The sequence below is a fragment of the Gymnogyps californianus genome, chromosome 12, assembly GCF_018139145.2.
Source record: "Gymnogyps californianus isolate 813 chromosome 12, ASM1813914v2, whole genome shotgun sequence".
NCBI lineage: Eukaryota > Metazoa > Chordata > Aves > Accipitriformes > Cathartidae > Gymnogyps > Gymnogyps californianus.
This window is the reverse complement of record NC_059482.1, coordinates 2,017,851-2,045,166: the sequence shown is the minus strand read 5'-3', so window position 1 is coordinate 2,045,166 and position 27,316 is coordinate 2,017,851. Positions and strand designations below refer to the sequence as shown.

The 27,316-nt window shown below is 61.2% G+C and overlaps 3 protein-coding genes across 8 annotated transcripts in view; 2 read left to right on the top strand and 1 right to left on the bottom strand.

The window, feature by feature from the left end:
- The window catches only part of ZFPM1 (zinc finger protein, FOG family member 1), a 34,891-nt gene extending 20,263 nt beyond the window's left edge, over positions 1-14,628 (top strand). Inside the window, 10 exon segments of the mRNA XM_050904017.1 lie at positions 6,734-6,867; positions 9,262-9,364; positions 10,365-10,577; positions 10,709-10,933; positions 11,259-11,354; positions 11,503-11,652; positions 11,825-12,970; positions 12,973-13,812; positions 13,815-13,910; positions 13,913-14,628. Of these exon segments, the coding sequence (XP_050759974.1) occupies positions 6,734-6,867; positions 9,262-9,364; positions 10,365-10,577; positions 10,709-10,933; positions 11,259-11,354; positions 11,503-11,652; positions 11,825-12,970; positions 12,973-13,812; positions 13,815-13,910; positions 13,913-14,061 (3,152 nt within the window). The 3' untranslated portion in view covers positions 14,062-14,628.
- Positions 14,629-15,871: 1,243 nt separating this feature from the next.
- Positions 15,872-18,243, bottom strand: CIDEC (cell death inducing DFFA like effector c). The gene is made up of 6 exons (XM_050904306.1): positions 18,236-18,243; positions 17,319-17,391; positions 17,004-17,145; positions 16,736-16,885; positions 16,381-16,565; positions 15,872-16,253 (listed from the first exon to the last, which is right to left on the bottom strand). Exons 2-6 carry the CDS (start codon positions 17,366-17,368, stop codon positions 16,067-16,069), a joined length of 714 nt encoding a protein of 237 aa, XP_050760263.1. The 5' UTR covers positions 17,369-17,391; positions 18,236-18,243; the 3' UTR covers positions 15,872-16,066.
- Positions 18,244-20,436: 2,193 nt separating this feature from the next.
- Positions 20,437-27,316, top strand: part of ZC3H18 (zinc finger CCCH-type containing 18) — a 50,171-nt gene continuing 43,291 nt past the window's right edge. For all 6 annotated transcript variants that reach the window (XM_050904291.1, XM_050904290.1, XM_050904289.1 and 3 more), the window contains exons 1-2: positions 20,437-20,494; positions 21,193-21,276. The gene's annotated coding sequence lies outside the window, so the exon portion shown is untranslated. The remainder of the gene's footprint in view (positions 20,495-21,192; positions 21,277-27,316) is intronic.

Below are 27,316 nucleotides of genomic sequence, written 5' to 3'. Positions count from 1 at the left end.
TTTTTTTTCCCCCTTTCCCCCCCGCCTCCCCCTTCCCCTTCGCCTCCCGCTCGCCTTCGGTTGTGTTTATCTGCGCCGCGACTCCTGCCTGAATAATCTCCGGCTGCCCGGAGTTTGTCTGCAAACCTCAAGGTTTATTATCGGGGCGAGCAGGGCACGACGAGGAGGGACGATTCGTCCGGATGGCCGGCCCCGCGCCGCATCTGCCCCATCGCTCCCCCTTCCCCTCCGCCCTGGTATGTGTGGGTGGGAAAAATTATTCCAGCTATTTCTTTTTATCGCTGGGAGCCGAGCTGAGCAGCAGATAGTTGTGTTTGTGTTAGATTGCTGGGGGATGGGGAGAAGTTGGGGTTCGGGGCAGTAGCCCCCACCCCCGAGTTGAGGGGTCCCCCCAGGGCTCTGAAACCCCGCTGCCTGGCTTGCGTCCGGCAAAGCCATGTGCCGGCACCGAAGGCAGCGGGATGTTTGGCGTCAGGCTGAGGATGGTCCCAGCAGGGACGGTGGCACCTGTCCTGGATTGGGGACGTCAAAGGGGACCCTGTCCCTGCTGGGGTCTGTACCCCTGCCCTCAGTTCAGCCTCTGTCCGGGGACACTGCAGGGTGGAGGGATGCTCAGGACAGTTTGGGGACACTGATGGGGTGAAGGGATGCTCAGACTGGTTTGGGGACACTGGTGGGGTGAAGGGATGCTCAGACTGGTTTGGGGACATTGCTGAGTGGAAGGATGCTCAGACCAGTTCAGGGACACTGCTGGGGTGGAAGGATGCTCAGGCTGGTTTGGGGACACTGCTGGGGTGGGGGGACACCCGGACCGGCCTTTCCCACAGCCTGGCAGGGACACCCCTGCATCAGGCAGCGCCGGGGGCTGTTGAGACGTTCAGGCAGCGTCCCCCCCTCTGTCCCCATCCTCCCCTCCATTTTCCCTTGGGAAGGAGAAAAATGTCTTGCATACTTGGGGTGAGAGCCCTGAGGGCGATGCTGCCAGGCTCACGGTGACTGACAGCTGTCAATCGCTGCTGCCTTGTCACTCTGCCCTGGGCTGGATCTGAGGACCGGTGGGTTTTGGGGCTTGGTACAAAGCTTAGCTCCCACCCCCTCCTCCATCTGGGTGCTTGCCCCCCCAGGGGACCTCCCCCCCCTTTGCAGCCAGGCCCTACCCGGCTCTGCGGCCGCGACCCCCCCATGTGGTCCCCTCCCCTTTTCCGGAGGGGATATCTACCCTCTGCATCGGCTCCGGGGGCCCCTTCGCTCCCCTTCCTTCCCCCCCCCACCTCCGGCTTCCTGCCCCCCCACCCCAGTGCACCCCTACCCGCTGCCTGGCACCAGCCTGGGCAGAGCTGGGGGGTCCCAGCAGCCCCACAAGCGGGGACAGAAGAGGGACAGGGGGTCCCTGGCACAAGGGTCCGGCCACCCCCGGCAGCCCTGGGGGAGCCGGGAAGTTTTCCTCCTTCCCATCCTCCCTGAGCGCTTTCTGATGTTATCCCCGATGTTTATTCCTGTCCCCATCCCTGCGGGCACAGATCCCGTTTATTTCCCAGGATGGGGACCCCCTTGGGATGGGGACCCCCTGGGGACAGGAACCCCTGCTCGGGGCCACATCCCAGCAGGGCGCAGCAACACCCTGAACGCAAACGTCCTGGGAAGGCTTATCGGGACGCATCCTGCTGGGGCAGGGCACCCCGGCTTACGTGGGGCGTAAGGGAAGGGCGATCCCTGGGCGACGCGTGGCACGGCCGGTGCCCGCCCCGCTGCCAGCGCCTGCCAGCTGTGCACCACAGCTGGCGAGCGGGGTGCCCGGCCCTTTTGGGGTGCAACCTCACCTCCTGGGTGCCATCGCCCCCTCTCCTCGCCCCCTCCCCAGCCCCCCCTGGGTGCCGGGAGGTGCCCGCTCTGCTCTCCGGGGTAGGTCACAGCTCCTCCATTAACCAGGGGCAGGGTTCAGCCCGATAAAGATTTGCTTTTGTACTCTGTCAAAAAAAAAAAAAAAAAAAAATCAATAAATTGCAAGCGATGGGCAGGAGCGATAAAGGCAGAAATCTCCCCTCAGCTCCCGCCCCACCGGGGCAGCGGGGTGCCCCCCTGCACCCCAAAGCCAGGGAGGCAGAGCCAGCAGCAGCCCAGCTCTCCCACTACTGTCCCCACTCGGTCCGCGGCAGCTCGGCCAGAGCAACCCCAGGCTGAGCCCAAGCAGGCGCAGCCCAGCAAGGCTCAAATTTAAACCCTCCTCGCTCCTTTGTCATCCCCAAGGCTGCCCTGATTACTCGAGCACCCGGGACGGCAAAGCCGGGATAATCTCCTTAGCCCCTTTGGAGAGATTTCCCTTTGTGAGCGGAGGTGAAGAGTGGAGATGCTGCGTGTTCACAGCTTAAGACTCTTCCCAATCGGCTCCCTCCATCTTATCGGAGCGGTGCCATCACATCATTTCACTAGTTGAGTTGTCAGGATTTATTCCTTCCGCCGCGCACTCGCCGCTTCTAAAAACAGCAGCTGGGGCGCGCGGCGGGGCCGGGCCGGGGCTGCCGGGGGAGTCGGGGCTTCTCCAGCTCAGCTTTCCCTGGGCAGGAGCGGGAGAGCCACGGGAGCTTGGGTACCGATGGATGGATGGATGGATGGATGGATGGGTGGATGGATGGGTGGATGGATGGGTGGATGGATCCATCCTCCCTCCCCCTTGGGGGTTCCTGTGCCATGGGGACATCCCGCACGTGCTGGGATGGGAGCAGAGACGACCAGTTCATCCCCATTCTCCCAGGCTCTGCATCACCGGGGCTCATGCGGGGGCCGTACCCGGCGTTGTGGCCCCTCAGGGCTGGCAGCCCCCGGAGCCGGGCGCAAAGCGCTGTATTAATAGGAGCGGCGCGCGTGGCGCGGCTGATGCTGGGACGCGGTCCCGTGACACCCCGATAGCAGTATTTATCCAGATAGTATCCAGGCAGCTGCAAACACTGCGGGGACCTCCGAGCCCGGATCCCCGCCGAGGGGCAGAGCCAGTTCATTCGGATTTGATTAAAGTCACACGGATGCAGTTGGGGCAAGGGGATGCAGGAGGCGCTTGGGATATGGGATGGGCAGGTTTGCCCGGGGCCGGCCAGGCCCCCTCTGTCCTTCCCTCCGGCTTGCTCCCGCAAGGAAAGCAGATGTGGGTGCATGGATGCGGCTGCGCCTCCGGAGCATCCAGGAGCAAACGCAGGCGGCCACAGGAGCTGGTCCAGCTCTGTGCCGCTCCCGGCAGTGCATCCTTGCCCGGCAGTGCATCCTCGCCCGGCGGCGCTATTTATTTCCCCGGCCATAAGGATGCTGTGGGTTGCCTTGCAGATGGGCTCTTGCAGAAGTTCATCTTCCTCACACCCCGATCCTACGTTCACCCCGTGCCGGAGGAAGATGCAGCCGTGTTGCACGGTGATGCCTCACCGGCACCGTGCGACCCCGCAGGCTTCGTCCTTGCCCATATGCCCACCCGGGACCCCCAGATCCCCGGGGACTCGGGTGCCAGCCGTGCCTTCTCAGCCATTGATCGCCTGATGCGTGGCCACGGTGTGATGACAGGATTAATCTTTGCTCTCCGGCACAGCTCAGCCTATTTCTTTGAAATCTCTCGATGGGGAGATAAGCCGAGGCGCAGCGCTGGGTGAGCAGGCGCTGTCGGCCACAGGGGGCAGGGAGCAGCCCCGGCACCCCGTGTTTCGGCAGCGGGCAGAGCCCCGGGATCGGTGCTGCGCCGAGCAGGTGCACCCAGCTCGCCGGGGGCTTTTTCCCCTCCTTCCTTCCTTCCTTTCTGCTGCTTTTCTTTGCGACCCAAAGCAAACAGCCGGGTCCCTGCCCAATTTGGTTAATGATCTGGGAGATAAACCCTCCTACGATAACGGCAGGGCCGGTGGGGCACCGCCTGGCCGGGGACCGATGGCCAGATGAGATACCCGGGGTGGTGTTCACCTGCCGGGAGGGGGGGGATCCCGCGGGGAGGGGGCCCGCACCCATGGACTTTGCTCCTCACCGCTCGCCGAGGAGGCTGCTGGGGGGTCACCCAGGGCACCCCATGGGCTGGCACCAGCTCTTCCCAACCTCCCCAGGTTGCAGGCAGAGTGATGTGGCCAAATCCAGCGCCGTCAGAGCGCAGGGATGGGGCTCGCTCCCCGCTGCGTGGTTGTCCTCGCCTGGGGACACGGCTTGCTCGCTGGCTTTGGGCTTTGTTCCCAAAGCGCAGACAATGTGAACACGCAGCATCTCCCAGTTTGCCCCGTCCCGGCTCGGCATCGTTTCCCCTGTGCCAGGGAGGAAGCACAGCGATGCCACATATTTAATTTGGAAAGCACCCTTTTTCCTTCTCTTTTTTCTGGCTGTATCAATGTGGGTGCAGCCGGGTGCCGCAGAGGCTCCAGCAATATTCCCAGCCGGGCACAGGGACACCCATCCAGACGGAGAACTGCTCAGTACCGCTGGCAGGGCTTCGCCACTGCCCCATTTTTGGGGTGACACTGGTCGATCGGGCCGCTGGCCGGTGCCACGGCCATCGGGTGCTGGCGGGGAGCGGGGCCGGCTCCGGCAACACTATTTTTGTCCCCCTGTCTGGAACGGTTTTCTCTTTATCAGCGCCTGCGTGTTTTCTCTGCTGGGGATTGATACACAGAAGATGAAGTGCTCTGACATGGGAAGTGTCAGGCGAACGCTCTTATCTCGGAGACATGGTCTCCTGACCCAAACGCCGCTGATTACCAGTGAGACGGGGGGAAGGGGGGGGGGGGGCAAAAAAGGGGGGGGCATGGAGAGGGGGGAGGTGGCGGTTGGGCTCCGTTCCCCAAAAGCAGCCAGGGTATACGGGGTGGCAAAGCCAGAGGGGAGCCACCACCGTTGGGGCTTTCCTGGGGATTTGGGGACTTGCTGTCCCCTCCGTGGAGCCGGAGGGGTGAGGACCGGTGGCCTGGGGACGGTGGGACCGGGCTGGAGGGAGCCCGGCAGCATGTCAGGAGTCAGCCAGGAGCTGGGCATTGGAAATGCGGAGCAACGTGCACCGTGCAAGGGTGCGACTGCCCGGCTCAGCCCTGAGGTCCCACTGATGGCCGCATCCTGCCCAGCAGCTCTGCTCCCTGCCTGTCCCCTGGGTCCTTCACAGGAGGGATCAGGTGGGCAAGCGGCTGCTGCTGCCCTTCCTTGGCATTGGTTTGTGCCAGGGGATGAATCCCATCGGCTCCTCAAAGGCGCCAGCCCTCTGCCCTCCTCCTCTTCCCTATCACAAGATGGAGCCAGTGGGGGCACGAGCAGGGGGATGCCAGGGATGCAGAGTGGGGGGATGCCGGGGATGTGGGGTGGGCAGAGCCAGCGCCGTGCTCACTCCCGAAACCACTTTGCTGGGGATGAAATCCCAGCTAGAAACACAGAGCCAGGATCCCCGCGGCCAGGGCGGCTTTCTGAGCGTGCCAGCTCCAAGCCAGCGCTAAGGGCTCCCAGGTCGAAGACACCAAGGCGCTGCGGGCAGGAGGTGCCACGGGAAGGGGAAGGCAGGCAGCCCTGCCTGCACACCGGCAGGGCAGAGGAGCTGCGGGCAGAGCGCATCTCTCCGTTCGCCGGCACATGCTGGAGGCTGCAGCACAGGGATGGAGAGTGGCGCATGCCTAAGCACGGGGACCAGCCTGGTGACCCCAAAGACCTCGGGGACCTTCGATGCCTTCGCAGACCTCGTCTCCAGCCCACCTCCCGGTGGGCGGCGGGTTTTGCCGAGGGGCACCAGCTGCTCCCCTGAGGATGCGCTCGGAGCCGCATCCCCGGCGGCACAGGGCTTCCTCGGCGGACGGAGGGGACCTGCGGGTGACAGTGGGACCCGGGCCATCGCAGGCGCCGCCAACCCATGCTCACCACCCAGCGCTTCCAGTCGCTCACCTTAACTTACCCCAGCGCCGAGAGGATCCAGATGTCAGCCCGGCTAATAAACACATCAGATTTCAATCTCCGCAGCCATGGGATCTCTTTATCCTCCCCGCGCTCCCAGCTCTGAAAGCAATTTTGCCTTCAAACGAGCGCAGCCTCCTCCCCGCCCACGGGACCCGGGCGCCGGCTGCATCTGCTACGGTGCCCTCGAAGGACAGGGCTCCGGGCATGTGGCTTTAGGGGGGGCTTTTTTCCCTGGCGTGGTGGTGGGGGGACCCCACTTCTGCCCTGGAGCACCCTGGGGTGCTAGGAGCCTTCCCGGCTGCAGACGGGTGCCCTGGGCACCCTGCCTCGCTGGTGGCCCGGTGTTTGGCTCGCTGTCCTCCGGGAGCATCTTGTTTTTCGGGGTGCAGCGTCTGGCCCCTTCTCGCCGCGCAGCAAGGGGCAGCCGGCGCACATCCATCTGCGTATTGGTTACCTGCCATCTTATCTGCGCTCCGAAAGACAAAGGCACAGTTAAAACATTTTAGAGCAGCCTTCATAGCGTATTAACATGTTATCTAACCCATTAAACCAGAGGCTTATCAGATAATCAAAGCCATTAAGCCCTGAAGCTGCTGTGACTTTGGGTGCGGGGATGGGAAATGCTCCTTCCGCTCCGCTGCCGTGCAGTGCCCGGACCCCCCCCCCCCCCCGTGCCGTGCCTGGACCCCCCGGCAAGCGGCTGGATCCCACCCACCCACCGTGGACACACAGCCCCGGGGCACCCACCAGCAGCTCTCAGCTCCAAGTGGGTGCCTACGTCCCCAGGGACCTGGGGCTGCTGCAGGCCGGGGGTCATCACGCTGATGCTCTGCCCGTCTCCCCGCAGATGAGCTGGATCTGGCCGTGCAGGAGGGGGAGAAGCGGGTGCGAACCCGCAGGAGCCTCCCCGAGGGCTTCTCCTGGGGACCCTTCCAGGGCAGCATCCACAGCGAGCCGGCATCGCCGGGGCACGGCGAGACGGTAAGGAGCAATGCTGCCGCGGGCTGCCGGGGACAGTGGTGGGGAAAGTCCCGAGGAAACAAGTTGATTGGGGAGAGGAGCCGGTTTGCGAGGGATTTTCCCTGCCTGAGCTCCCAACCCGCTGGGAATCACCCAGTTTGGGTGCCCAGGAGGTTTCCCTGCCATACGCTGCCCACCGCCCCGAGATCAGAGCATCGCAGGGGGACAGGATGCTGGCTGTCCCCTTGTGTCCCCTCCTGCACATGGCTGCGGGCAAGCAGGCTGCTCGGTGGTACGTGTGTCCTCGCAGAGGAGACGAGATCTGGGTTTCCCACCCCAAATTTGCTCCCAGGGGACTCCGGTTGTGCCTGGAAAGCTCTGCACCCCGTGGGGAAGGGGCGGGAGAGGAGGCAGCGCAGGGCACCCGGGGGGGCTGGGGGCTGTCGGTGGCAGCAGCAGCAGGCCATCGGCCGCACGCTGCGCCGGGGTGAGCGTCGGGGCGTGTGTGTGCGTGAGTGTGCATGGGTGTGCACGTGGGGGTGTTGTAGGCGCTGGATCCTCACATCCTGGCCACATCCTTCCCCCCTCATCCCCCCCGAGCCGCACACGGGCAGCTCCAGCCCAGGATCTTCGAGGCCGGATAATCTCGCCCGGGCTCCATCCCCACCTCCTCCTCCTCCTCCTCCTCCTCCTCCTCCTCTCTCTCTTGCTCTTTTTTCTTTTTTTTTCTTTTTTTTTTTTAGCTCAGGCCCGTTTATCTTTGCCGAATTAAATCCTTGATTAACCCTTATCTGCCCAGTTTGGCTCCCTATCTCCCGGTTGGCGCCGTGTGTCCAGACACCCGGTACAGGATGATTGATTTCTTAAAGATATGCGCGGCTTTTTTCTGATACTTCATTTATTGTCTAAATATTTTTGCTCCCATTTCAGCAGCTCCCTTATCGAGCCCAGCTGATGATTCCCAGCCCTGCTCTCCTCCACTGCTCGCCTCCCTCCCTATCTCTGCTCGGGGAAGCGAGGAAGGAATCGCAGCCCCATCCCTGATACGGGCTGTCGCCCTCGGGTCCCTTCGTCTTTGTTGCTGGCGGCGGGGGGGGGGGGGTGCAGGGGGTGTCCCCCAAATCCTGCCTGGCTCTGATCTCCATCTCCATGCAGGAGATTATCCCATCCGGGGGTTTTAGTGGGAACTGGGAACACTGGGTGGCTTTAATGCCTCTGTGGCATGGAGAATCGTGCATGCCCATTGCTGCATTGATGGAGGAGGAGGAAGAGGAGGAGGAGAAGGAGGAGGAGGAAGATGCCTGTCTGCCTCCCCCCAGCTGGTCCCATGGGGCTCCCCCAAAACCAGCCTTGCTCGGGAGGGCGTGCAAACCTGCTGGCAGTGCCAGCCCCAGGCGTGCCAAGGGACAGTGGAGCCCTCCATGCTGGCTCACCCCTGGCTGTCCCCCAACTCCATCCCTGCCCCGCGTCCCCCCCCAACCTCCCGGCCCCGGGGCGATGCCCACAAGGGGGACAGCAAGGGCGCAGGGCCACCCCCGACAACACCGTCTGGGCGGATGCGGAGCAGATAGGATTTCCGATGGTTATCGGGCCGGTGCAGAGTGGAGACACTGACCTCTTTGTTCCAGGGAGAACAAGGAAGGGCTTGCCACAGGGGCTGGGGCCGCTGAGGGGAGCTGGGGCGGGCGCCCTGGGGTGCGGGGAGCACCCTGGGGTGCTGCAGGGTGCCCGGACACCGCAGGGGCCTCCCTCTGTCAGGGGGTACCCACAGGTCCCCCCATGCATGGAGCACATCTGCAAAAGCTCCGCAGAGACCCTCCTCTCCCTCCTGGCCACGGTGCGGGACATGGAGGGGCCGCCGCGGTCCCCAAGGGAGCTCAGCCCATGTGCCGCCAGCAGCACCCGTCCCCACATCCCCGTACAGGGGGGTCCCTAAGCCCCCAGCCCCATTTCCCACCCGCTCTCCGCAAGGGCAGGCGGGTTCCCACAGCAGCAGCAGCAGCAGCAGCAGCAGCATGCGGGCGCTGCGTGTGCACCCATGGGGCGTGCACGCGCGTGTGCGAGCGCCTGCACGCGCGTGCGCGTGGGGTTTATCACGCTGCCGGCACTCGGCTCCTGGCGGTGATAAGGCCTCAACCGGCTGCGACTGTCAGGCTGAGTTGGAGGGTTTAGAAATATTGGGACGAATAATTAGATTTCATATCGTTACCGCGGCAGCCATCAGAGGATCAGGCAGATTAATTTCCCCCCCCTCCCCCTTTCTGCTCATTAATATTCATTAGAGATGCAGGAAGGCAGAGCTGGGCGCGGGCTGAGCGGGGAGCACCACGACCCCCCCCCCCGCTGCCAGCCCCCCACCCTGACCCCAGCCCGTTTCGGGGAGCGGTGCTCACCCCCTCTCCCTGCCCTCGGCAGAGCCCACCCGTGACGCTGGTGCTGGGGGACGAGAGCTGCTGGCTGTCCCGGCTGCCCCTCGTGCCTGGAGAGCCCGACGCCAACGCCGTGATCTACAGGAAGGGTTGGTACCGGTGCCACGCGTCCCCGCGCCCGGAGGGGGGGTCCGGGGGGGGGCCAGGCATGGCTGCCCTGGCACTTGGGTGAGGGAAGGGGTGCTGCCATGGAGGAATGGGTCCCTGTCCCCCATCCATCCCAGCACCGGCCGTGCCCCCAGTCTGCTGCCGGAGCCTCCCCACCCCAGCCAGCACCCGTGGCCCCCCACATCTTCTGGGGCAGCATCTGCTCCTCCGCCTCCTCTGTGACCCACCGCCGGCTGTCCCTGGGGCTTGTCCCCTGTCCCAGCCCTCCCCGGCTGTCTGGCTGCCCCGGGGATGTGAGAAGGGTCCCAGCATGCAGTGAGTGGTGCAAATGTTGGTGCAAGTGTTAGTGCAAGTATTACTTGCATGCAATTTGGGCAAGATGCAGTGCAAGCTTTGGTGCGAGACTCAGTGCAAGCATTGCCGCATGCATTGGTGTAAGTGTTGGTGCAAGACTCAGCACAAACACTGGTGCAAGCATTACTGCACGCACTGGTGTAAGACAGTGTGAGCATTACTGCAAGCATTGGTGCAAGCGTTGGTGCAAAACTCAGCACAAGCATTGCTGCAAGACTCCGTGCAAGCATTGCTGCAAGACTGAGCACAAACATTGGTGCAGGCGTTACTGCGCGCATGGGTGCAAGACTCAGTGCAAGCGTTACCGCATTTATTGGTGCAAGACTCCGTGCAAGCTTTACTGCAAGCATGGGTGCAAGCATTGGTGCAAGGCCGAGCGGGAGGCTCCTGGCAGGCAGGGCCGTGCCAGGCAGCGCTCAGGAGCGGGCAGACACCGCCATCTCCAGGCAGGCCGGGGCTCAGCCATGGCCAGGAGCAAGCACCGGGTCCTGCCGGGGGAGCGGGGACAAGGGCAGAGGGGGACAGAGGGGGCCCAGAGCCGAGCTGGCAGCAGCCCAGCAGCAGGATGGGGGTCCAGGGGGGGGTCATGGCTGACCGCTGCCCCCCCCGCCTTGTGCCCCCCACTAGACGAAGCCCTGTGGTGCCGGACAACACGCGCCCTGCAAGAGGATGAGGCCGTGTGCGCCTTCGTGGTGGCGGAGCCACCGGCCATCCCCAACCACCACGCGGTGAAAGCGGAGCCCGGCGAGTCGCCGTACCCGGCCGCGCTGCGCTCGGACATCCAGCTGCTGCCGCAGCAAGCCGGCATGGCCGCCATCCTGGCCACCGCCGTGGTTAACAGTGAGTCCCCGGGGACAGAGAGCATGGGGAGGGGGGACATGGTGCAGCCCTCAGGGCCAGGACCATACCGGGGGTCCCCAGCCCGTCATGCAAGTGATGTATGACCCTTCCTTGTCCCTTCCTCTCCGCAGAGGACGTCTTCCCATGCAAGGACTGTGGGATCTGGTACCGGAGCGAGCGCAACCTGCAAGCCCACCTGATGTACTACTGTGCCAGCCGGCAGAGCGCCGGCTCGCCCGCCCTGGAGGAGAAGCCCAAGGAGACCTACCCCAACGAACGCGTCTGCCCCTTCCCCCAGTGCAAGAAGAGCTGCCCCAGCGCCAGCTCCCTGGAGATCCACATGCGGAGCCACAGCGGTACGGCATGGCACGGCACGGCACGGCACAGCACGCTCCTGGGGACACGTGCAAGGACCCCAGGAGCCAGCTGGGTGGAGGGGCAAGGAGGCTGCAGGGCTGCAGCATGGTGACCAGTTAGATGAGGTTCTCCCCCAGTTGGGTTACCGGTTTGAGGCACCTCATTTGTAGGTCTTCTCCCATCCCAGCCCTGTAAAGATGGAGGGGGCATCCTGCTTCCCGCAGCCGGCACCCTCCTGGCCGGCATGGCCCCCTGGGGTGTCCCCACGGTCCCCGTCCCCCTTCCCTTAGCACTGAGGCATCTGCCTGTCCATCCATCCTGCAGGAGAGCGGCCGTTCGTCTGCCTGATCTGCCTGTCTGCCTTCACCACGAAAGCCAACTGCGAGCGTCACCTGAAGGTGCACACGGACACCCTGAACGGTGAGTGAGCGCTGCCCGGCGTCCCCACGGGGACAGCCCTGTCCCATCCCCTCCAGCACAGCCTGGGGATGGGGACCCCGCCATAGGTCTCCCCCTGCCCCGCCGGGTGCCATCCTGCCCGCTCAGCCCCGTGCCGTGTTCCCCGCAGGCGTCTGCCACAGCTGCGGCTTCATCTCCACCACGAGGGACATCCTCTACAGCCACTTGGTCACCAACCACATGATCTGCCAGCCGGGCTCCAAGGGAGAGGTGTACTCGCCGGGGCCAGCCCTGCCCGCCACCAAACCCATTGCCCCTGGTGGGTACCGCGGGGCTGCAGCCACGGGGGGACACGTGCCAGCACCCCACGCAGAGCCTGCGAGGGCTGCGTCCCCAAAAGGCTCCGGCCACGGGGAGGGAGGCGGGGGACGGGGCGAGCATCCCTGTGCCAGGGATGTCGGGTAACGCCGGTGCCTCTCTCCCCTCGGCAGGGCTGAGCCAGACGAACAACGCGCCCCTGCGGAAGTGCAGCCTGCCGGCGTTCCTGCCCGAGGGGCTGCCGGCGCTGCCGCAGCATGTGGTGCTGCATGGCCCCCTGCCCGCCCCACCGCCCGGCCCCGACGTCGTCCCTTCCCCGGCACAGCCCGCCTCACCCCCCGACGCCAGGGCTGGCAAGCTCTCGCCGCCAGCCCAGCCACAGAACGGGGAAGGGCCATCATCATCATCCTCCTCCTCTTCCTCCTCCTCCTCCTCATCCTCCTCCTCCTCCAGCGAGGCTGTCCACATCAAGGAGGAGCCCGCTGGCAGCCCGGTGAGCGAGGCGGAGGTGCCAAAAAGCGGCGGCCCTGGGGAGGGGGGTGGCAGCCCCGACGCCTGCTCCCGGACCTCATCCCCCCGCAGCCTGCCTTCGGCAAAGGTCAAGTCGGAGCTCGCCAGCCCCACGCCGGGCTCCAGCCCAGTGCCCAGCGAGCCGGGGACGGGCACAGCCGGCGGCACGGTCTTCCTACCCCAGTATGTGTTTGGCCACGAAGCCGCGGTGGTGCCGCAGGCGTCGGAGATCCTGGCGAAGATGTCGGAGCTGGTGCACAGCCGGCTGAAGCAGGGCCACGGCGGCACGGTGCCGCCCACCATCTACGCCGGCACGCCGGTCCCCAAGGGTGCCACGTGCTTTGAGTGCGAGATCACCTTCAACAACATCAACAACTACTACGTGCACAAGCGCCTCTACTGCTCCAGCCGGCATCTCTCCGAGGACAGCCCCCCCGGGGCACGCAAGCTCAAAGCCCCCCCCGGGGCGCCCAAGGGTCCCCCCACCCAGGGGACGCTGCTGTCCCCCCCGCCGGGTGACGGGCAGGGGACGCCAGTGGGGGACGGGGACACCGGCCGAGATGCCACGCCGCCGGCCGCCGCGCCGGAGGTGAAGGCAGAAGAGGGGGGCAGCAAAGCGGGGTCCCCCGAGGCGGAGGGGGGGTCGGGGCGGTGCAGTGAGGACAGCCAGAGCCCCGGCAGCTCGGCGGGGGACGAGGGGGACGAGGACCCCAGCAAGACGCTGTGCGAGGCGTGCAACATCCGCTTCAGCCGCCACGAGACCTACGTGGTGCACAAGCGTTTCTACTGCGCCTCCCGCCATGACCCCCCCTCCGCCGCCCCAGCGCCCCCAAAGTCCCCTTCCTGCCCCAGCCCCTCCGCACCCGCAAACGCCGCAAGCTCTACGAGATCCACGGGGCCGCTCACCGCCCCGCCGAACCCTCGCCGGCCCCCGACCCACCGCCAGCCCCCGACCCACCGGGGGCTGCCCCTTCTCCCCGCTCCAGTCCAGATGCCGACGGTCCCATCGACCTGAGCAAGAAGCCGCGGCGGCAGGGTGAACCGGCGCCGGCACCGCTGCTACCTTTGGCCGACTACCACGAATGCACCGCCTGCCGCATCAGCTTCAACAGCCTCGACAGCTACCTGGCCCACAAGAAGTACCAGTGCCCGGCCACCCCGCTGCAGCCCCGCACCCTTGAGCACCTCCAGAAGATGAAGGGGGCCATGCCCACCCCCCTCAAGGGCCGGCGCAGCCCCGGCAGCCCTGGCGAGGGGGATCCCGAAGGCGTGCGGGTGAGGGCGGCTCCGGCAGGGAGCCCCGGCATCCCCTACCCCGGTGCATCCGGGTCGGACTCGCTGCAGCGTCACCCCAAGGGTCCCCTGCCACCCCCAGGGGCGAAGGGAGCCCTCTCCGCCTGTCCCTACTGTCCCCTCAATGGGGCCATCAAGGGCGACCTCCTCGAGCACTTCCGTAACGCCCATGGGCTCTTCGTGGCCAAGCCGGCGGCAGCCGGGCAGGGGCTCCCCGACGCCCCGGTGCCCGGTGCCGGCAGGACGCCCGAGCCCCCGCTGCCCGCGGCATCGCCTCCCCGCCCGCCCGTCCCTCGCCTTCGCCGGGACAGCTTCAATGGCAAGGAGGGTCGGGACGGCAGCGGCAGCCCCCGGCCCCCGCCTCACCCCGGCCCCCTGCTTCACCCGGAGCCCCCGAGGGACTGCGGGAAGCCACCCGTAAGCCCCCACGCCCCCACCTACACAGACAGGGGGTGCAGACCCCCCGGCCAAGGCTGTGCCCGGCCCCGTGCCCAACGGCAACCACAGGTACTGTCGCCTCTGCAACATCAAGTTCAGCAGCCTCTCCACCTTCATCGCCCACAAGAAGTATTATTGCTCCTCTCATGCTGCCGAGCACGTCAAGTAAAGCCCCCCCCCACTGCCCCCCACCACCGCTTGTGGGGGGGCTGCAGGGGCTGGGGGACCAGGAACTGATGCCCAGCACCCCCCCCCTTTGCAGGGGTCAGGGTGATGGAGGACCCCCAGGAGGCTCTTGCCAGGGTGGCTTCAGCATGCGGAGGTCCCTCCAGTGTCCCCAAACTTTGCCCCAGGTTGGGGGTCCCTGGCCAAGGACCCTGCGGGGGTGGGAAGCAAGGTGCTGGTGAGGGGGCCGGCCCCCCCCCCCCAGCCCACAGTGCGTGTGGCACCCTTACCTCTTCCCCTGCCGCAGCCGGGGCCGATGCTGCAGGGAAACTGAGGCAGGGGGAAGGCGCATGTCCCTGCCCCAGCTGGGGGGCTGTGGGGGGGCTCTGCCCCCAAGTAGACACTACAGGGATGGGGAGGGGGCACGGCGTGGCTGGGCTTGGCCCCAGGCACCCTAGGAAGCGTGTGGGTGCCCCCCTGCCGCAGACCAGACCCTGCAAGAAGACAGCACTGAAGGCGAGGATGAAACTACCCTGGGAACCGTGTGTATAAGTGTGTACAGAAATAAATATGTCTAATAAAGCCGGGCTGCCGCCTGCCTGCGGGTGGGGGGAGGCTGTGGGGGCTGGCGGGGCCACCGTCACCCCATGGGCTCAGGGGCATAGGGCTGGGGACATCGGGTATGTATAGCCATAGGGTGGCAGGGACAGCCTGCAATAGCAGGGCAGAGCACGGCATCCCCATGTTGTCCCTGGCACCCCTCGGTGGCACCTGCTTCACCCCGGGTGTCACACATCTGTGCCACGGGGCGATGCAGCTGCCAGTCCAGGCTGCAGGCTGATGGCTCGTTAATTGTCTGGCTAATGAAGCCCCCACAGCCCAGCTCTGGTCTCTGCCACGTTGGCTGTTCCCATGCTGGAGACCCAGACCCCTGTGGTGGGGTCCCTAGGTGAGCATGGCTCAGGTCCTGTGTCCCCTACAGTGAATTGCAGGGGGGATGCCCCTACATGCCCCCAGAGCATGGCTTCTCTCACCTCCCCGCAGCTCACCCCAGTGCTTCCCAGTACAGTGCAGGTGGGCAGTAGGTCCCCTCCATCCCAGCTTGCCCACCCTGACTGGCAGGGCTTGCCCATCAGGAACCCAGTCTGCGCTGCCCATCTCCCACTCAGGGACAGTCCCTCGGTTGCCAGGTTGATGTAACCCCATGTCACCCCAGTTTCCCAGTCTGGGATCCCTGGAGCTGCAGGGCGGTTGCAGTCCCCATGGGGCATGGCCCGGGCAGCACCAGCCCGCGGGGTTGTGCAAGGCTGGGGCTGCAGCAGCTCCCCCTGCACGGGGCTGCCAAGGGGGCCGGGGACCCCAGGGGCTAAAACACCCACCCCAAGGCTCCGTGCCAGTGGCACAGTTTGGGTCCCGAGCAGCCGGACCACCGGCAGCACAGGGCAAGGGCATCTTTTGTCCCTTTAAACAGAGCAAGAACAGGCTTTGTGCCAGCTGCCATGGGCAAGTGGGTTTGGGGTGAAGGAGCCCCTCTGCACTATCCCTGCCTCGTGGCTTGCCTGCAGTGCCGGGAGGGGGTCTCCGCTCTGTGCCAGGGGGTGGGGGCCAGGCCCAGTGTGCCAGCCAGGGCACTGGGGTGGCAGGGAGGAGGACAAAGGCAGCAGCTCCCTTGGGGAGCGCTTGTGACAGGTCCCTTCCTTGCACGCTCTTGCACCACTGCCCAGCACAGCCCCAGGGTGCCAAGTAGGGCAAGTGGCTGACCCCCCCCCCCAAGCCCCCCACCCAGCAAAGATGAGATGAGATGCAGCTGAAGTCAGCAGAGCTTTACTTAAATAAATATATTTACAGAGTAGCAGATATTACAGAGAAGAGCGGGCCACACTCAGCCAGCGGGATGCAAGGAGAGGCTGTGCCGGGCAGCCTCCCCCCAGGCATTGACCTAGTGGGGTGCTGGGACCCCCAGGGATTGAGGGTGGGTGACAGAGGAGGGGGGGGACGGCACCCAACCCTCACTGCAGCGTCTTCCTGCGGGGCAGGGGTGGGAGGCTGCAGGGCAGGAGGCTCTGCAGCGCTGGGTTACTCTCTGGCTCCTTCGGCTCCTCCGTGGCATCCAGGAGCTGCTGCATGTAGCAGGAGGTGCCGAGCAGGACGTGGCCGGTGGCCTGCATGGTGAAGAGCGTCCAGCGCAGGGCTTCCCTGGGCAGGGAGGAAGGGGGTGAGCATCCCTCCTTGGACCCCACAGAGGGTATGGGCAGCAGGGCTGGTCCCCCACTGCAGCATCCCCACTCCCGGAGCCATCTCCAGCCCCCCTCCCAGCACTCACTTCATCAGCCGCTTGGCCCCGTAGCAGCGCAGGTCGTAGGACATGCTGTAGGTGCCGTAGAGCGTGGCTTTGACATTGAGGCAGCCCAGGTCCCGCGGGTTGGTCTTGTAGAGGTCGAAGGTGACGCAGGCGACATCGATCCTCCGAGGGGGCTTGCGAGACAGGCTCAGCTGGTAGCCGGGCGTCTAGGGGAGAACAGGACCAGGGTTACCCAGTGGTACCCCCACCCTTCCTATCCCACCTCACCCAGCATCTTGGGTACCGCCCAGCGAGCATCACATCATCTCCCCACTGATCCCAGTGGGGGATGCAGATGGGACAAACCAGGCTCCTGCTCCCCAAGGGGTGCACTCACCTTGGAGGCAGCCCAGGTCTGCCCCTTGCTCAGGGCCATCAGCACCGTGCCCTCCTCCAGCGTCCGGAAGAAAGCCTCCGTCTCCACCGCGGTGCCGTCCTCATCCAGCACCAGCGAGACGGGACCCGGGGCGAGCAGGGCACTCTGAGCCTGCAAGGGTGCTGGGGGTGAGTGGGGCTGGGGGGGGTGGCCAGCCCACCACCCACCTGGGTGGACAGACAGTCCCCAGGCAGACAGACAGACAGACAGCCCGCCCACCCCGGCTCACCTGGCGCAGCAGCTCGGCGAGGCTCTGTGCCATGATGCCCTTGCGCAGGCTGCGGTCCCAGTTGCAGACGCGGTAGGGTCGGGGCCGCGGGGCCGGGCTCGACAGCAGCTGCTGGGTCATGGAGGCACTTGCCGAGACACATCTGGGAAGGGATGGAGGGATTGGGGTGTCCTGAGACCCACCGCCAGCCCCAGGCAGTGCGAGCCCCCAAGTCTCAGTGGGGAGCAGCACATCTACTCAGCGAGCTGAGAGGTGCCGAAGCAGAGCGGGCTCCGATGTCCCCCACGCCAGGGACGGTGGCTCCCCAGCACTTACTTGGAGACAGGGGCAGCCAGGCGCAGGCTCAGGGACTTGGCGTAATCCATCTTTGCAAGGAGCACAGTCCAGCCTGCCGGGGAGGAAGGATTCAGCCCTGGGCAGGAGTGGTCTCTCCAGCTCCTCTCCACTCCAGGAGACCCCTTCCCACCGGCACCTCCTGTGCTCAGCTCCGGCACGGCGGTGAGCCAGCGCCCCGGCACGGCTGCCTTTACGCAGAGGCTGTGCCCTGCCCTTTGGCCGGGGCCAGGCTGGCAGCGGCCACCGGAGCAGAGTCTGCCTGCCAGCGCGGCTCTTGCGCAAAGCGGCGCGTGAGGCCCTGAGTCAGCGCTGGAGCAAAGGTGAGACAGAGGCACGGGGCTGCACCCTTGCCCTGACCCCTTGGTGGGGGGGACAGGACACACACGACAACACAACAAAGGCTTTGGGGAGTCAGGGGTGCCCATGGTGGCAACCCCAACCCTGTTGCTCCAGGGAACATCTCCAGCCAGGAGCCTACTGGGGTGAGGTGAGGGGGACCTGTGGAGCATGAGCATGAGCATGAGCATGAGCATGAGCATGAGCATGAGCATGAGCATGAGCATGAGCATGAGCATGAGCATGAGCATGAGCATGAGCATGAGCATGAGCATGAGCATGAGCATGAGCATGAGCATGAGCATGAGCATCCCCATCCCCATCCCCATCCCCATCCCCATCCCCATCCCATCCCCATCCCATCCCCATCCCCATCCCCATCCCCATCCCCATCCCATCCCCATCCCCATCCCCATCCCCATCCCATCCCCATCCCCATCCCCATCCCCATCCCCATCCCCATCCCCATCCCATCCCCATCCCCATCCCCATCCCCATCCCCATCCCCATCCCCATCCCATCCCCATCCCATCCCCATCCCCATCCCCATCCCCACTCACCTCCAGCACCCACCACCACCCCACTGGACCATCCCCACTCACCGCCACCTCACCTTATATACCTGTCACCAAAGGCTCCGCCCACACAGCCCCACCCCCTCCTTGCCTCAGCCAATCCCCTCCTGGCTTGCTGGCACAAGGGGTGTGGCCAGTGCAAGGGGCGGGGCCAGCTGCAGTGGGGCGATGAAGGAGCCGCATCCTCCAGCATCCCAGGGGCTGCCCCCAGCGAGCTCCCTCCCAGTTCCCCCAGCGAGCGAGCTCCCAGTGCCCCCAGTAAGCAGCCTCCTGGGCATTTTGCATCTCTGGGACATCTCCCCTGCGCCTCCCCAGGCTGAATTTGGCCCCAGGTTGGAGAGCTGGGAAGGGCGAGGGGCCCACGGGGGCTGTTGCGACAGTCGGGGCAAGGAGTATGGCGTTTGGTGCTTTGGGGTTGGAAAGCGTGGCTGGAGCCCAGCTGGCCAGAGGGGAAGGAGTGTCCGTGGCTCCCAGGCGAGCTGCAGCAGAGGGGGCTGCTGTGGGGCACCCTGGGGGGCCAGTGACCTGGGACATTGGGGCTCAGGGCTGCTGCAAAGGATGCTGAGCCAGGGGCTGGGGCAGCCAGGCCACGAAGGTGCTGAGCAGCCCCGGGTTTGGGGCCACATCCCGGGCTGGGCAAGGAGCTGCAGGCATCGGGATCGTGCAAAACCAGCAGCCCTGGGATAGATCAGGTGGAGGACCAGGAGAGCGGGCACAGCTAAAGCCCCGCGGGCATGCACCCAGCACGGGCACCAGCCCCCTGCGGAGGGAGAAGCCCAGGCAGCCTGGCAGCGGGGAGCAATAACGAGGGGAGCTCGTTAACACTTCGGTTAATAGGGAGGGACGAGGCACTGAGCAGGCCGGCAGGGACCCCCAACCACGCTCCGGCCGCTGGCGCTTGCTCCTGTTGGCATCGGGGAGAGCTGGAGCAGCGCCCGCAGTGCCATCCAGGCTGGGTTGGGGATGTGAAAGCCAGGTACGGGGCTGCCCGGGAAGTCTGCACCCCATGGTCATGAGCCGTCGCCTCCGGCATGTTTGTGTGCATGTGTGAGTGTGCATGCGTGCAGCACACTTCTGCGTGCACGTATATATTCCTCCATGTGGGCAGGCGTATCGCCACGTGTGCGTGTATATGTCTTTCTCCATGCATGTCCATATCCAGAAGTGTATTTGCATGTATCTGTACCTCTGCATCTATGTACGTACATTCATGTGTGCATCCCTGTGTGTGCATGTGTGTTCGTGTATTTCTGCACGTGCACATGCATGGAGGCACGTGTTAACGTGAGCGCGTGCACGTGTGCGCATCTCCATGGGTCTGCGTGCAGGCATGGCTAGCTCTGCATTTCCCATGTGCAGCTCCGTGAGCGCGCCTGCCTGTAGGCATAGCTCCACGTGTGGGTATGCGTGTCTGTACCCACAGTCACACATACATGCACGTACCCCTCTGCGTGCACATATGCATGTATGTATTCCTCCACATGCATGCATTCATGTTTGTGCACCTCCCTGTGCATGCCTATCCCCATGTACATGCACGCTCTACCCCTGTGCGTGCATGCATGTGCATTCCCTCCAGGTGTGTGCATGCACGCACACCTCCACGTGCACACATGCGTGCATGTACATACAGCTCATCATGCTTGCATGCCTATGCCCATGTTCATGCATGTATGCATGGCATGTGCATGTATGTGCATCTCCACGTGTGTGCATGCAGACGTGCATCCCCATGTGCACGTGTACCCCTCCACGTGCGCGCATACATGTACCTCCATATGTGTGCATGCATGCCCGTGCCACTCCTCATGTGTGCACCCCTCCCTGCGTGCACATGCATGTGTGTGTACCCACGCACGTCTGTGCACGCCGGTGTGCGCACACCTCCCTGTGTGTGCACGCACGCGTGCACACCCCCCGCCGTGCACGTCCCCTTTAAGGCGCGGCCGGGGCGGTGGCTCCCGCGCGCGCGCGCGCGCGCGGGAAGAGGAGTGGCGAGGGGAGGGCGCCCACCCCGCCCCTCAGCGCCCCGCCCCTCCCCTCCCCCTGGCGCGAGGGCCGTCGCGCCCGGATGACGTCACGCCATGGCCGCCCTGCGCCGCCGCGAGTAAAGGCCCCGTCCCGTCCCGCGCCGCAGCCGCCGCTTCGCCGCCCCCCTCCCTTCCCCGCGCCTCCCCCCCCCCGCCCCGGCCCGACCCACCCGCCGCCCCGGCCCGGCCCGGCCCGCCGCGCCCGCCCGCCCAGGTGAGCTGGCTGCCCCTACGGCCGCGCTCGGCGGGCGCCGGCTGCGGCCTAGCGCCGGGGAGGAGGGGGGGGCGGGCCCGGGCGCCGGCGGAACCGGGGGGGGGGGGGGAGGCGGAGCGGCCTCAGGTGTGGGGTAGCCCCGGCGGGAGATGCTGAGGAGCGGGAGCACCCCCAGGGTGGGGGGGGTGGAGGGGTGCTGGGAAGGGAGGGGCGGCTCTCGCTGGGAATGGGCGGGGGGGCGGGCCGGCCTGGCGGGGGAAGGGGGGGCCGGTTTGGGAAGGGGGATCTGGGGAGGGAAGCGGCAGTTGGAGGCGATGGGAGGGCGGCAGCCCTAGTTTGGAACGGGGCCGGGGGGGGGAGGGCAGGCTCAGGGGGGTGTTGGGATGGGGAGGGGGGTGGTACTTGGGGTGGGGAGTCCTTAGTTTGCGGGGGGATTTGGAGAGGGCCGCCCAGTTTGGTGGGGGTGCAGCCTTGCTTTGGGGGGGGGATGTTGAGGGGGGACAGCCCCAGCTAGATGGGGGGATGCTGGGGAAGGGGGCAGCACCAGCTTGGGGGGGAGCCTTAGTTTTGGATGGGTGTTACGGAAGGGGGTAGTCTCATCTAGGGGTGCTGGGGGGAAAGCTTGTCTTGTGGAGGGTAACATGGGGGGTGGTCGGACCCCAGGGGTGCAGGCAGCTCTGACTGTCCTCCCTCCCCAGGCAGGTGGGAACAGGGAGAGCTCCAGCAGCCTTGGTCCGGGGGGCACAGCAGAAGGACCTCAGCCTGGCAGGAGGCCCTGTGAGGTAAGGGAGACACGGGGGGGGACCTGGGGGCCGGAGCAAGGAGAAGGGCCGGGAACACACAGCAGCACCAGCTGCACGTGGGGGTCCGTTCTGCGACGGGTGGGTGGGTACAGCACCCGTGGGGGTCCGTTCTGCGACGGGTGGGTGGGTACAGCACCCATGTAACACTGGTTTGTGTTGTCTGCCCAGCGCAGCAGGAGCTGTGAGGCGCTCACTGCTCAGAGCAGCCGTTGTCTTTGCAAGTGCTACAACATGTAGCTGCTGCACATGGTTTAAATTCCCTCCATGAGTCGTCTCGGCAGGGTTGTCTCTTCTCAGAGCTGTCCTTTTGGCATCCACGCTAATAATTTTTTTTTTTTTGCTGCCATCGGTAGCTCAGCCCTTCTGAAACAACTGTTAACGGTGCTGCTTTGGCTGTAGCAAGAGCAGCACCTCCAAGGTGTGAATTCTTTCTCCTGGCCTTCCTAAGGTTTGCCTAGATTAAGGAAAAGGGTCGCAGTCTAATCAAGACAACTCTTTGCAAGACTTCTGATCCAACGTTCTGAGCAAAGTTAGACTCTTGAGTGTGATTGTTCACAAATCCTGCAGAATACAGGAACAATCGTATTTGTTTTCTGTCATGGGACTGAGGTGCCGATAATTCAAAATAGCATTTGCTAGCGGAGAGCTGCAGGAAGAGCCGTGTGTGCTCCAGCAATAGGAAAATCAGTTACACTGTGATAACAAACTCCAGCTGCCTACAGCGCCGTTTCTCTTCAGGTTTTGGTCCCAAAGTCTGCCTGACAGAAAGCAGTGGTTAACGTTCCGGATTGGAGCTCTCTGAGCTCTTCTTTAAAAATCAGCTCACTGAAAATGGCTGTCACCAAGCAGTTCTCTTAAATTAAGGCTGAAAGGCAGCTCAGTTTTCTGCATTAAAAGCTTTCCTGACAGCTGCTAGGTAATTGAAGTTTGCTAGGCATCTTCAGAGTCAGTGCTTCTCTAAGGATGGCAGATAAGTGTGTATTTTGGTCATTTAACCTTGTTAACGACTGTAGTTTCATTCAAAGCAAAGAACTGGGTGCTTTGCTTTTGTTCTACACGTATTTTCAGTTTTGCATGATGCTCCTTTCCTGGATCACGAGGCATTTTATTTCCTTTTCTTCCTGTTGTTGCTGCTCTTCCATATTTCCCCATTGTTGTTCCTGCCTTTCATTTCTGTTTTGCTTCTGTTTTCCAGTTCTTTGTTCCCTCGATCTTTTTGTGCTGTGTTTCTCTTCTCACCTGTCCTGTCAGCGCTATTTCCCATTCATTCTCCTCAGCTTCCTCATCGTTCTTCACCCATCCTCGTGGCTGGAGTTAGATGGTGCTCCAGAACTTTTCTGTTCTGCGTTAACCCCTGGTTTTCATGTATCTGATTAATGGAAACTTTTTGATTTTTTTGCATCAAGCTGTTTGGCTGTTAGAAAGTGTTTTTTCCTCCTTTCTATCGCAAAGATTTCTGCCTGAAGCAAAGAGGTTCCTTGCTTCTTTCCTTCGTGTCTGTCCCGTGACCACCCCAGGAGCTGTGAGGTCTCTGCTGGGGGGGTTACGGAAGTTGGGTATGCGCTTGGTTCTCGCCATCGGACTGACAATTTGTAGGATTTCAATACTGAAGCTGATGGCTCTGTCAAGCTCCAGTTTCCTGGGGGGTACTGGTGCCTTCCTGCTACCGGAGGTGCTGGAACCGTCTGAGCCACTGATTCCCGTACTATATCCAAGGTGTATTCCTTGTTCACTTGGAAAAAGCTTTTTGTGGCACCATATAAAGGCTCAGCCTTGGAGAGAGGAATTTAATGAATAGAAATAATGCTTGCCAGGAGTATTTTTTCCTTGGTGGCTGTTTCAAATCCCGTCTTAACTCACAGCTTTATCCTATAGGTGCTGCAGTGGGTTAGAGTAAGCTGCCATCCTTTCCATACTAGTTCCAGTTCATCTGCTCCCAAGACGCTGCCTGCAGCAGCAAGACAGTTAGTTGTACACAAAGCTTAACTTTGTTGGCTTAATTGAAGATGCTGCTCAAACTTTTCCTGTGTTCTAATTGAAAACATCACAGCGTGGAGCAATAAGAAACCTTGATTAAATTTGAGCCTCCTGCCAGCAATAGGCACTGTCAAGAGCCACGGATCCAGAATGCGCGTCAGTGAAATGCTGCGCCGCCTTAGAGTAGTGTCCAAGGTATGCGTGTGACCACAGCCTAAAACCTGGTTGGCGTTTCTTCCTTCTAGTTTTGTACCTTTTGATGCTGTTCATTTAACAGAGAGTAGAAGTTGGGCTTGATCTTGAAAACAGACCTGCTGCTAAGAATTCCAGCGCTCTGATTCATCTACCTCTTGCCTTGGGCAAATCACCTAACAAAAGTGTAAGCTTAAAAATATTATTTAAAATGTATCTTGGGTTTACCTGGCAATATTGAAGTTGAGTTTTAAAAAGCAACTTAAGTAGCAAAGGGCTTTTCTCTTACTGCCTTTAGTGCTGTGTCAAGGCTTCTTAATCTCAGTGCTGTATTTTAAGTTAAAAAAAGTCTTGGATATCATTTAGCTTTGGAAAAAAATGTATTATAACATGGCTGAAGCAGATGAATTTAAATTTCCCTAACACCTCCTCAAATTACAGTGCCTTTTTACCTGTGTGAGAGGGGTGGAGGGGGAAATCTGTGTAATTTTAAATGTTTTGCAGTAAGGCTATGAGACTTAAGTGAGAACAAGGTGGGCCCCTTCATTGTTGCATCCCAGTCCTTGCAGGTGAGGACAGCCGCATGAATGCCTAGCTTGGAAAGAACATCTCTGTTCCACCGTACGCAGGCCATGAAACACTGACAAAGTTAAGGAGTAGTTAATGCTTCATTCCCTAATTTGAAAAATTCCAGAGCTCAGTCTATGAAACTTCAGCACTGCCTCCTGTTGCATATCTGTTGTGTAACTGAAAGCTTCTCTTTTCTGCCAGACCTGACTCTGTGTGCGAACCGGCCGCCGTGGAGGCAAGTCAGGGCTGCGTGCTGAGCGAGCGTGCTGTCTGTGCCTCTTCCAGCAGCCTGTGCGCGTACAGGGAGAGCGGCGAGGGGCTGCAGGGAGAGAAGGCAGGTTTGTGCCGAAGAAAGCTGCAGGTCGTTGCAGCCGAATGTCCCGTAGGACACCAGCCTTTTCCATTCTGCTCCTAGATGATGCTAGGCGTGTCTCTTCAGAGTGCTTTCCGTCATTTCTAGATACCCGGTGCCCAAAGGGCCAAACTTAGGTTTGCAAAAACTGCCAAGTGTTCCCAGTTGTAGCTGAGTGCAGTGGGGTTCTGCTTGGGTTGCTGAGCATGATGCAGAGGTGCTGCTACTGAAAACAAGATGATAAAGCCCTAGGCCTCTTATTTGGGGGATTTCTTCACTTTGTATCTTTGGTAGACTGTGTCTAATACTGCTGGCTCACAGCGCTGGCAGGGGCACTGCAAGCCAACAGGGACTGGCTGGGGGCATGAGGACCCAAAAGGAGCAGCTGGAGGGAAAGTCTTACTCGACCTGAGTGTTATCTGTGGGGACAGCAAGTGCCATCTGGCTCACGCCCGGGAGGACGGCATGTGCTTATTGCAGGTGGGACGGCTGGAAAGTTTAGCTGCCAAATCCTCAGTTTCTTCACTGAGAACGTGTGAGCTGCTTTTAAGGGGCTTTCAACTCGATGAGGCATGCACAAGTGATTCTAGAGACAGTAAAAGACACGCTTTTGGCTGAAAGTGCACCCTACTATTGCATTTGCTCCGAAGCCTCTCGATGGAAAGGCTATACCGGCTTCCTTAGCCTGGCAGAGCGAGGGTTTTGTAAGCCTTGTCTGAAATGCTTAGTGACCTGGGCTGAACTAGTCTGCTTCAGACATGCAGAAAACGAAAATTTGACACGCTTTGAGAAAATGAAGTCAGTTTTGTAATAGAAGGGGTTGTGCAGCTTTGACCAAAGGTGGCTTTGCCTGAACTGCCTGTAATTTTAAAGGTACCTCTGAAGATAAAACACTAAGTGAGAAGTATTATTATATACCTGGTTCTTGCCCCATCATCCTAAGCTACAAGTCAAGCAATCTTATCTGTAGGTTAGAAGTTAGTTTTTTGCTTTTATAACTGGTTTTGGAGACAGTAAGAAACTGGCTGGGTTTTAAGGCACAAAATTTCCAAGCTTATGATGAGGGATGAAGCCTGTGGATTTCTGCTCTACCACTTATGTCAGTGTTGCTCAATTTGAAATACTTCCATGTAGTCATTTTTCTTAGGTTTTTCTGGTATTTGTCTGTGTGTGTAACTAAAGGAGAGTGGAAAGCAAAAAAAAAACCCCAATTAAACAAAAAAAACCCCAAACAACACCCCCCCCCAAAACCCCACGTCAAACCTTGCAGGATTCCAGAGATTTGGGATAAACTGTGATCTGCAGATTATTCTGAGACAGCGCTTGGGACATGCAGTTTAAACTGGAGTTAAACTTGCTACCATGCAAAGAATAAATCCATTGGAGCTTGAAAGGAAGCTTGAGTGGCTAGAGCGAGTACTCTAGCACTTCACAAAATTCTTACTATGGTCCTTGTGCCTTTCATAATGTTCAGTTATTTCTTTTTTCTACAAACAAGTGACTACAAGTAGTAATGACTAGCTCAGTGATAAGGCATTCTCCCATCTCGGATCACACTTTCTGCCACGTTAAGCTTGTTGTTGGCATGCTGCACCTTCTTCCCTCCGTCTCCTCCTGGGCTCAGAGCCTTGGGGCTGCACAGAGCTGAGGAACAGCTGGAGGACACTTTCGTCTTGATCTCCCCCGTTGCAGGAGGAGTTGCTGTGGCAGTGAGTTAGTGAGAGGCTAGCCTAACTTTTGGATGGCTGCTAGAGCAGTATCTTGATGCAGCAGAAATGCTACGTAGTCCTGTTCCATCATTAGTCTGACAGTTTTCTTTTAATTTCCATCTCCTTATTTTTTTTTCCCTCTTCTGATTTTACCTTTGCATATCATGGGTTTGCCTTGGGGCATTTCCATGCAGTTGCACATAAGATTGAAGCAAAAAATCTGGTTCGTTGGTTTTGGGGTATCTTTTCTTGCCCACTGGTGAACTTGGAGCGACAGCCCTTGGAGACTGGCTGAACTGTGGCTCTCACCGAAATCATTTGGTATAAGAGGCGGTGTAGGAACTATAAGTGCTTTCTGTGCATTGCATCGCTGCCTGCGCAGATAGAGGCACCAGGGAGGACGTAAGGCCTGTTGCTGAAGGGAAACTTGCTGTTACTGGAATCCAGGGAAATACGCACCAAAAACAGATCGCCTGGATTTTGTGAACCCTTTTCCATTGGGCTGTCATTTATTGTGTTTCTTATCATTTCTGCCGATGCAAATTAATAGGAAATTATTGTAACTGGAGGATGCACTGGATTTTTATAATAGCTTTGATAGCTGCTGGTGAGGTGAATGTTTCATACTTATCACCTTAGCTGGTGGTGAGAACGCGTTCGTATTTGTTTTCCCCCGTCCCGCTGAAGGTCTCGACGTCGAATGCAGAAAGGCATCTAGTTCACTTAAACGCTTTTTCTTTGGTGCTGCTCATTGCAAGAAATCAGAAAACAAATTTCCTGAATACATCTGCCCTTGACAGCTTTTATATTTCTACTGGCCTCTTAAGGCTGACCTTTCAGATGTAATACACTATGTTGGTCTATGTGCACGCAAAGTGTAACTTCTCAGGCACTTAGGCAATTAAAATCGCTGCCATAAACTTACTCTTAAAGCCAGTAACAATCCGTGCAAGCATTTATGAACTCAGCATCAACCTTTATATACTCAGTAAGAGTATAATTTGTTTCAAGTTACATCCTGTTTAACTGCCCAGAGCCGCTATCACCAGGAGGCAATTGCTGTCTTTTAATTTGGCTTTTAACTTTTCGGTAAAATCAAAACTTTGGTTGTGAGCAAGAGCCAACTTCTTCAAATGTGTGAAGAAACAAGAGTAGCCAGTAGGAAGCTCAAAATGTGACTCTTCTGCTGCTCGGGGCCCCGTCGAATGTTTAGATCATC

Excerpts from the sequence above, each read along its gene's own strand:
- CIDEC (XM_050904306.1), bottom strand. The coding sequence starts at position 17,368 with ATGGATTACGCCAAGTCCCTGAGCCTGCGCCTGGCTGCCCCTGTCTCC. Across the intron at positions 16,566-16,735 it reads AGACCTGGGCTGCCTCCAAG|ACGCCCGGCTACCAGCTGAG; the intron begins GTGAGTGCACCC and ends GTTCTCCCCTAG. Across the intron at positions 16,254-16,380 it reads GGGGCCAAGCGGCTGATGAA|GGAAGCCCTGCGCTGGACGC; the intron begins GTGAGTGCTGGG and ends CTCCCTGCCCAG.